Source organism: Vollenhovia emeryi, unplaced genomic scaffold, assembly GCF_000949405.1.
Source record: "Vollenhovia emeryi isolate VEMERY1.0 unplaced genomic scaffold, V.emery_V1.0 DF940375.1, whole genome shotgun sequence".
In the NCBI taxonomy this organism is placed as follows: Eukaryota; Metazoa; Arthropoda; class Insecta; order Hymenoptera; family Formicidae; genus Vollenhovia; species Vollenhovia emeryi.
In genome coordinates, this window is record NW_011965991.1 from 1 (window position 1) to 9,565 (window position 9,565).

The following is a 9,565-nucleotide window of genomic DNA, read 5'->3' on the forward strand; positions in this document are numbered from 1 at the left end:
AGGACATATGCTTTTGAGACACTCGTAATTGAGATTGATAATTGCCGTAGAACTGCGAATGATTGTTTCTTCGATACACGTCAAACCAGTAAAATATGCTGCTAAAATAGCTTGTTCAATAGTAAGACATCCATCCGCGTACGCGCAACCAAGTTCACCAGCAGAGTGGCTAATCATATAATCCGGAATAATTCCTAATGATGTTAAAAGTTCTACTATACCAATCTGTAAATTTAGACAAATAATTTTATAGCTGTAATCATTTTGGAAAATTTATTTCTAAGAAGCCATTTAAGTGCTATGAGATAAATATAGTTACATGGAATTATACAAGGAAAGGGTCGGAAGTGTCCCCTTCTGATTTGCATGAGTTGATAATATGTTGTTTTCCAGCTCAAAATAAAAGCCACGTATGTGTTTATGAAATGACAGAAAGAATATTCATTACATGAATATTCCTTTTGTTCCTTACTTTATCACTGAACACTATTTAATAGTTTCAAAGTACAATATAATCTTACCTGAATAGCAACGATCCCAACAAATGTGTTTAATGCGTCTTTGTACACTTTTTCGTCTGTTGTTGTCAAAATATTCGTGACGCTTATACCATATGGTTTTAAAGCAACATCGCACATTCTTATGGCATTTGCAAAGACATGCAATTTTAATAAGTTTTGACCTGATATTGGTAAAAAAAATTATATCGTCTATTATTTAAATACCACCGTAAAGGACGGAATGTTAAACATATTCTTAACTAAATATATTAAAAATATATACCCATTCCTGGCCATTGCGAGCCTAAAGCAGAAAATATAAACCAAACAGGTCTCTTCACATTTTCACAATTTTGAATTTCCTTTATTGAATCTTGTCGCAAAGTATTCAATATGGTAAATCCTCTCCATGAGTGACCGTCTATATTATCCGCATGAATATCATGCAGTAACCGGATATATTCTATATTTTTCGGATAATTAGCAGCCTACGGTCAAAAATATTTTAAAACAAAATGTATTACATAATGTTTAATTACTCAAATTGACATTAAAATTACTTTTTAAATGTTTACTAACATCGTTTAAGAACAAGTTTACTGCGTCTTTGGTGCGTCCAGATAATATTACAAGTCTTGGCAGGCCATCATTAGGCGCATTATTGTCAAGTTTTTGTTTGGGGTTCCACTTTACTAACATGTGAGCATTAGCTCCCCCGAAACCGAAAGAATTAATACCTATGTAACCATTTTTAAGTGGCATTGGATTTGTAACGACACAGATAGCTCCATTTTTTATGCTGTCTATATCATCTCGTGGTGATGTATAATTGATATGTGGTGGAACCATACCGGTTTCGAATGCAATTATTACCTTTAAAAACAATTAAATACAATTAATGAAATACAATTAATGAATTAATTATAAGTTAATTTATTATTATTTAATTAAGTTAAATTTGAAACATAATGAATAAATGCGTAAACCATTTATTTTACCTTAGCAAGCTGAGTAAAACCACTTGCAACTTCAGCATGACCAAGATTGGATTTTACGGAGCCAATCATTAAAGGAGTTTCTCTATTCTTGCAAAAAACCTTATGAAGAGCATTGCCTTCCTGAGGATCGCCGACTTTGGTACCAGTACCATGTGCTTCAATGTAATCGACGCAAGATGTCGGTATTCCGCACTCATCATAAAATTCAGATAGCAAAGTAGTTTGCATCTGGGACGACGGATATGTTATTCCTTCTTCTTTATAACCATCGCAGTTTGTTTTAATATGCGGAATTATAGCGTAAATCCTTTTCGCATTCTTTGCTTTTTGAAGATATATCACTGACACCGTTTCGCTGCGTACATAACCGTTTGCAGCTTTATCGAAAGGTCTGGATTCACCATTGGGTGACAAAACACCTGAAAAACACAAATGTAAAAATAAAACAAGGATATAGATTTTTGGCAAATTCTAATTAGAAAAATTTATTGCGAGAAATATTATCTCCGCCAGGGTTTGAACCTGGACCTCCCTACACTCTAAGCGAGCGTCTCACCAATTCGACCACTGACATGCCTCAGTGTGTAGGGAGGTCCTGGTTCAAACCCTGGCTGAGGTAATATATTTCTCACAATAAATTTCTATAATTAAAATTTGCTAGTCGTATCGTTTATTAATTTTTCTACATTGGTTAATTATTTACTAGTATTACAAATGTTTTTAATGAAATTACATAGTCTGTTAAATTTTATTTATTATTTTAAAAGAGATATATATAATTATTTAATTTTTGTACTTAATGTATTATAAAATTAAAATATCAGTAAAAGTACCAAGACGAAGGAATTGCATATTTATAATTGAATTAATATTTATTTGTGCAGCTCCAATTATCGCATCTTCGCATTGGCCCGACATAATACAACGATAACCAATGTTTATGGCATAAAGACTAGAGCTGCATGCTGTATCGACTACTAGTGATAGTCCTTTCAGGTCAAAATGGTGCGAAATCATGTTTGCCAATGAAGATTTTGAACATCCAGTAACATTCAGACCATTTAGCTAATTACAGAAAATTAACAATTTTACACGTTTTCGGACTTGAGTGATACAAACATATGAATTTCTATATATTAATTTATAATAATTTATTCCTGGTATACTTATCAATAACTTTCTTTACCTTAAGATCCGTATACATAAAGTTAAGTTGCGTTTCACAGAAGGAGTTCGCTATGATCACGGCGGTATTTTTTCCTCGCAATTGCTTCGGATTGATCCCCGCATCAATAATTGCCTCATAAGAATGTCCCAATAATATTTTTATTTCAGGTACACATGTTTGCGCTTGCTCAAAAGAAAAGTCGAAGAAATCCGCATCAAACTTTTTCACATTATTAATTACTCCCATACGTCTTGGTAGATCCGGATGTTCTAACAAAGTGTACAATTTCACACAAAAATGCTCACACTTTCTTATATGAAATTTTAATTAAAGTACATTTTTTAACATGTGTATTATACTGTAATGTTATTGCAGAAACGAAAGTCAGAATTGGACGTTAATTATTTTAAGTGAACGTTCCCAGAAAACAATATGTTAAATGAAAACGATTTCTAAAAGATATCGCATTTCTGAACCTGTTAACTTAGATAGGTTTCTAAAAGATCATGTAAATATATCAGAATGTTATCTAATGCGCCGTTTTTTTGAAAACAAAAAGATATCATGAAAATTATGTCTAAAGGATATTTCTCAAATTGAACGTCTTTAAGATACCTAAATTATATCAACATATTGAGTTCTTATTTATGATATCTGAAACAGATCTGATACATGTTAACATATGGAGTCCTTATTTATGATATCTGAAAGAAATCTGATATATGTTCACATATGTGTATTTCTTATTTCTGATATTTATAAAATAATATTGTAAGGGCTGATTGTTTCAACTTCTTAGTAAATGTATTTACCCGACGAATAGCATATTTTTATCTTTTTTAACCTCTCTGGAAAAAAGACGAAGATATGCTATCTGTTGGGTAAAATTGATTAAGAAATTAGAAAAATCGGTCCTAAATGTTTTTAATTATTATTATTAATATATGTATATACAATATACATATGTATATATTAGGCCGTATCACTAGTATATCAATTCCGCTTTTTACGAGGGCGGTTCAAATATGATCGAGACAAACGCTCTGACACATTTATTTATTATCGAAAATATTTACAAAAATTTACAGTTTTTCTAGGTAATTCCCCTCACTAGTTACACATTCTTGCCACCTCTCCGGAAGCTTTTTGATGCCGGTATCGAAGAATTCCTTGGGCAACTTGGACAGCCATGTGCGCACGAACTCCTCTACCTCGTCGTCGGTGTTGAATCTTTGACCTCCGAGGGTTTCTTTCAGTGGTTCAAACATGTGGTAGTCGCAGGGTGATAAATCCGGACTGTAGGGCGGGTGTTCTAGTACCTCCCACCTCAATTCTGATATTGTATCGAGCGTGAGACGCGCGGTATGAGGGCGCGCGTTATCCTGGAGAAGAATCGCACTTCGCGCTGGAATGCTCCTCCGTTTCGAGCGATAAGCGGGTTTCACGTGTGTTTTCAGAAGGTTAGAGTAGTATGCAGCATTGATGGAACGTTGTGTGCGCAGGAAGTCAACGTACAGCACTCCCCGCCGGTCCCAGAATGTTGTCTGGTGCGATGCTGGTTCGCGGTCGACGATCATGCGGCTCATTCTCGACGGTTTCGCGGCCATCTTTGAACGCTTTGGCCCATTTAAACACAGCAGACCTACTCAGGCACTCACTACCGAACTGATTTCGCAAACGCCGAAGAATTTCCGTGTTTTTAACGCCTTCCCACACCAAAAAACGAATGACAATACGTTGCGCAACGGCGGTCGGCACTTGACGTTCACTCATGGTCGTATCACGCGCGTGAAACGTGCGTTCGCGACGAAAACTATGCCACACTGTTCGTAAGGGACCCAGCTATCATCATATTTGAACCGCCCTCGTAGATACTTTTCACAATTATATTGCAACTATTCAGACCTTTTTATGATATAAAAATAAGTTTGTTGAGTTGAAAAATAATTTTATATGTATATGCTGCTTGAATTTTTGTAACTTCTAATAGAATTCTTGAAATGTTATATCCAAACAATCGAACATAAAATTTTATCGAAAGAAATAAAGGAATAATAATATAACGAGACAAATTTTTTAATACTTATTTAACAAAGATATAATGCAAACAAATTCAATACAAATAAATATTTTATTAAAAGATGGCCTTTTCTAACTTAATTGTTGGATACATATCGGTCTTGATTCAAGACATTATTAAAAAACTTGGCGAAAAGAAATATATTTTGTACATTATTGTATAAGTCCTAAAAAATTGTTTTTAAATAATAATAAAAATGTAAAGAGTCCTTTATTAATAAAAACACTTAAAATCTAGAAGATATACTGTTGATTGTTAAAACATTAATTTATCTGAACAAACTAAACAAACAGTAGTATTTCTACAATGAATTAATTAGTCTAGCCATTTTAACGTAAACAATTATTTTTCGCGATTATCTCACTTAATTGTTTGCAACCAATAACGATTAAAAATGATATTGTAATTGTAATTCATAATTGTTAATTAGATTAGATTTTTGTCTAATTCTGACATATCTTTCATTCGTCAATCAGGCATGGTTGCAGAACTGTAGTGCATACAAATTATTCACCTGTCAGCCATCGCCCATGATCTGCTCTAATAAGTTCACGTTTATTAAATAAATTTTTTTGTAACTGATTCATATTATCTGAATCCGGAAATCTTCCAGATATACCAGAAATAACAATCTCCTCGCCGGAGTCTATACCGTTCCACGAATTACAAGATTCTTTATCATCCATGGTTTCGATTATTTTCTCGGATAATCTAGAGAATAGTATTGTATAAGTATTTTATATACCTACTTTTTTACTTGTACTGTTAACTGTACCTGATCTTGATATTGGTAATATCACTGTAATATCGTGCGAGTTCGGCTAAGAAAAATAATTCTGCTACTTAAATGAAAAACCACTCTGTATGAAGACACCGCCTCAAATGACTATTGAAATGTAAGTCTTACAATTTATAGACGATTGTTATATCATTATGCTGTATTGTTAAGCTTCTGTTGTATTAAGTGTGTAATTCAAATTTATTTATTCAATTCCGCGTTTAGAGGATGTACATACATGTACGTCAAATTTTTCCGGATGACGCCTTGTGACCTTTCCTTAATTAATTTTCCTAACGTAACAGTATGTCGTATTATGCTAATTTGATTAAAATATGTAAGCGTTCTTGATTTGTTGCTTCTAATTGTAACAGTTAACTATTTAATTTTTCAAAATAAATTTGTATCTACTTTTCTGTTCAAATTTATTATGTGTTGCCAATAATAAACGTCAAGCTTGGGAAGAAACTCACTCGAAGATAATTCTATTATCTTCGATGAAGTATATTTCTTCGATAAATACACACACTCACGCGCGCACGTACGCACTCGCACACGGATAATATGTTTAATCTCGATGATAACTCAAAAACCAAATATATTTTTTTCTAATTTGTATCTTTTACCATAAATCAAAATTGATTTAAAAATGGGGTTTTTTATGAAAGCTTTCATATTCAATATAAATTGATATGTATTAGTTTTCAAAAATTCTTTAATTTCAAAATTTATATGCAGGTTTTCAGACTCGTTAGTAGCCAAACTAAAAATTGTGGTAGATTGGGTTAAATTCAGAAGAAAAGTCATGTACCTGTGCAAAATTAGCAATAGTTATCGTGTAATTCATAAAAACGTCTTGGCGAATGAGCGTACAAGGAGCAGAAGGCCAGACCCGGCAGGCATGCAAAATGGTTTATTTGTTTATATCTCCTAGGACGCGGTAGCGAGAGGTGTAGTGACGTCGCTCGTCACTCGATGCGTGAGAGTAACCCAACCCAGACAGCACACCATGTCTAAAAAGACATGCAGCTTTAAGACTTCTTTAAGTCTAAAAGACGTCTTAAAGACGTCTTTATGATGTCTTTTAGATATGTGTGCTGTCTGGGAATCTACCGTAATTTTTAGTTTGGCTACTAACAAGTCTAACACCCTGTATATGTATAATAATAAAAATTTTCCGTTAACAATTACTGTCGCGCAACAACTGTGGAACTGTCTCATGATAGTACAATCTAAAATTTTACTACTTGTCAACCCTAAAAAATACACTATTGCCTGGTGAATATCATTCATCCCCTTCAGTCATTCCTCTACGTTAAGTAAAAGTCGAGCATTTTCTTATGGTATTTCTAAAACGGTAAATAAATCAAATTGTATATTAGAATTTAAAGCTTCAAGAAAGAAGAAACTCATTTATTTATTTTGATAAGTAATACACATAGTAGTCAATTTATGCTAATGATATACGGTAAGAAGTTATTTGACAAACAAATCACGAATTAATGACGTAAATTAATAAATCGCGATCTTTCATGTACATATAAACTTCCCTAAGACAGAAACACCTGAAATAATAATAGCTTTATATTACAGAAAACACGAATGGCAAATAATTTGATATTCCTATAGTCCTAACATTTAGACACTGCCACCCTGTCATTTCGTGACAGGGTGGCAGTGTCTAAATATTTTATTCTAAGTTTATTGCGAAAATATATCACCTCGGTTAGGGTTTGAACCTGGACCTCCCTCTCGCTAGGATACGTACTAGTTTTCAAAAAGTATTTAATTTCAAAATATATACAAGGCGTCTCTAGATATTTAGAACCCTTTTTGTATGCAGATATTCTTAAAAATGTCAACAGCTACGTGTACTAAACTCCTCACACACTTATAGCAACGTTGGGAATGGTTGCACCTTGCCACGCGCTTAAATTGAGCGGTAGACCGAGATAAGACAGTGATTCTTAATAATTCGTTAACTATTGCGAAAATTACAAAATAGTATAAGACTTTTTGACTCAGTTCAGTCAGCTCTATCTGCACGCAAAGAGTCCCAAATATTTAGACAGTTGTTTTAGAACAGTACAATCTAAACTTTTATACTTCCTATATAACTTTACCCTTACAGAAATATAACAGAAAACGAAAAATATACTGAATAAAGTTCAGTAATTGAATTATTAAAAATTACTGATGTACAGTATGCAGTATAATGTATAGCATGCCTCGCTACTTTGTCTGTGACCTGTGAACTTTTCCCTATTAATTCCTTGTCAATAGTTCAATCCTATTTTAACATGTATAATATTCATGAATTTATTAAATATGTATTAGGAGGTTCACAAAGTCAAGAGCATAAACAGCTATGACATGAGACATTTTGAAGGTCCGACATATTCAAATCAATCAGCTTTTATTCACTTAAGCTTACAGCCAGAAAGTGGGACTTGGTTTACAATAAAATCTTAACTCATTCATACATCCACTCCTCACTACTCTATTATTATAATATTCGCTATCTACCTATTATCCTATCCGCTCCTAAATCTATCTATCTATACTATATCTACTTATCGCCGCTTTTAACATCTATTTATTTATTATCACAATTATATCACAATTTGTGACGCCGAACTTCCATTTCCCTGCCCTTGACAAGTTATCCTTTTAATCCTTTCCTTTTCCTTCCATATTTTACATAATACTTTTCCCTTATTATCATCTGCTACATCATTATACAGTCTCTCCAATTTCTCTTCCACGCTATTACCCATCTCTATAAACCATTCCGTCGTTATTTTACAATCCGTTACATAATGTTCTAGATTATCCTTTCCTTCTTTACAAAATACACATATTCTTCTTTCATCCTCCTCGCTCAACCAATACCTATTATCTTCCTCCATATTTCCGCATCTTAGTCTTATCATCGCTCTAATTTCCATTCCTTTCCCTAACCTCTCTAAATTGTCTCCTTCCAAGTATTTCGGTCTTTCATCTACCCTATAATTTTCTCTGTATCTTTTGTTATATTTCGCTACTCTAATTCTCCCTTCTTCCCATTGCCTCTGTGTGTCCCTTTCTCTCTCAACCAATTCTTTCCTCAAATTTCTCTCCTCCCTTGCCATGCTATCAACTGCCACAATACCCCACCCATTTCTATTATAATATGCCTCTCTTTCTCTACCATATAGGTCTGACCATCCTTCTTTCTGTTTTTCTTTCCAACATATCTTTATCCACCTATGATCTTCCATTTCCCTTATTTTCTCCTCATATCTCCTCGCACATATACCCCAACCAATTTTTAATTTACTCAATTCCAACTCTCTAGTTATCAGATACCTCGGTGTGCAGAAATCTAATTTGAAAATCCATCTAACATAATCCATCATTACTTTTTCCAGATTCTTCCTCTCTTCCCATCCCCATAACTCGACTCCATATGACATAATACTTCTAACTAAATAGATAAACAACATCCCTCTCCTCGCGAAATCATCTTTGCAGATCCTCTCTCCTAGTCCCCAAACTCTATTTGCTGCTCTTCTACCTTTGATTCCTAATTCCTCTAAGTGATCTTTATAATCCGAAGGTCCGACATATTATATTTCAACGAAATTCAGTAAACAGACGTCATTCTTTGTGTACAAAATTATAAATTTTTAATCGAAATAGAAATGGATCGCAACAAGTTGTTTCTTCATTATTTTGATTTAAAAAAAGTGCAGCTGAATCTCATCGATTACTTGCGGAAACTTATGATGACTCGATCGGCTCCATCAGAGAGAAGATGTAGACAGTGGTTTGAATGATTCGAAAAAGGTGATTGTGACATCAATGATAAAGAACGATCGGGTCACCTGGTAGGAGGGCGCATATTATGACCTATTGAATTCGAATGAAACATAAATAGATAACATAAATAAGGCTCCTATATAAAACAATTTAAATTGACGAATGTGATGGTATAGATAACATTTAAGCAATGTGAGCCGTCACCGTTGGGGATGGTGTGAAAAATTTTCTTAATATACA

The 9,565-nt window shown here is 33.5% G+C and overlaps 1 protein-coding gene across 1 annotated transcript; it reads right to left on the reverse strand.

Annotated features, from left to right (window-relative positions):
* Positions 1-6: 6 nt before the first annotated feature.
* Positions 7-5,916, reverse strand: LOC105556076 (fatty acid synthase-like; the record flags this gene model as incomplete). The annotated part of the gene is made up of 9 exons (XM_012003147.1): positions 5,522-5,916; positions 5,261-5,457; positions 2,685-2,935; positions 2,332-2,563; positions 1,499-1,917; positions 1,080-1,373; positions 784-988; positions 522-682; positions 7-225 (listed from the first exon to the last, which is right to left on the reverse strand). Coding segments are annotated over exons 2-9 (1,953 nt in total), but the record flags the coding sequence as incomplete, so codon positions are not given.
* Between the last annotated feature and the right edge of the window lie 3,649 nt (positions 5,917-9,565).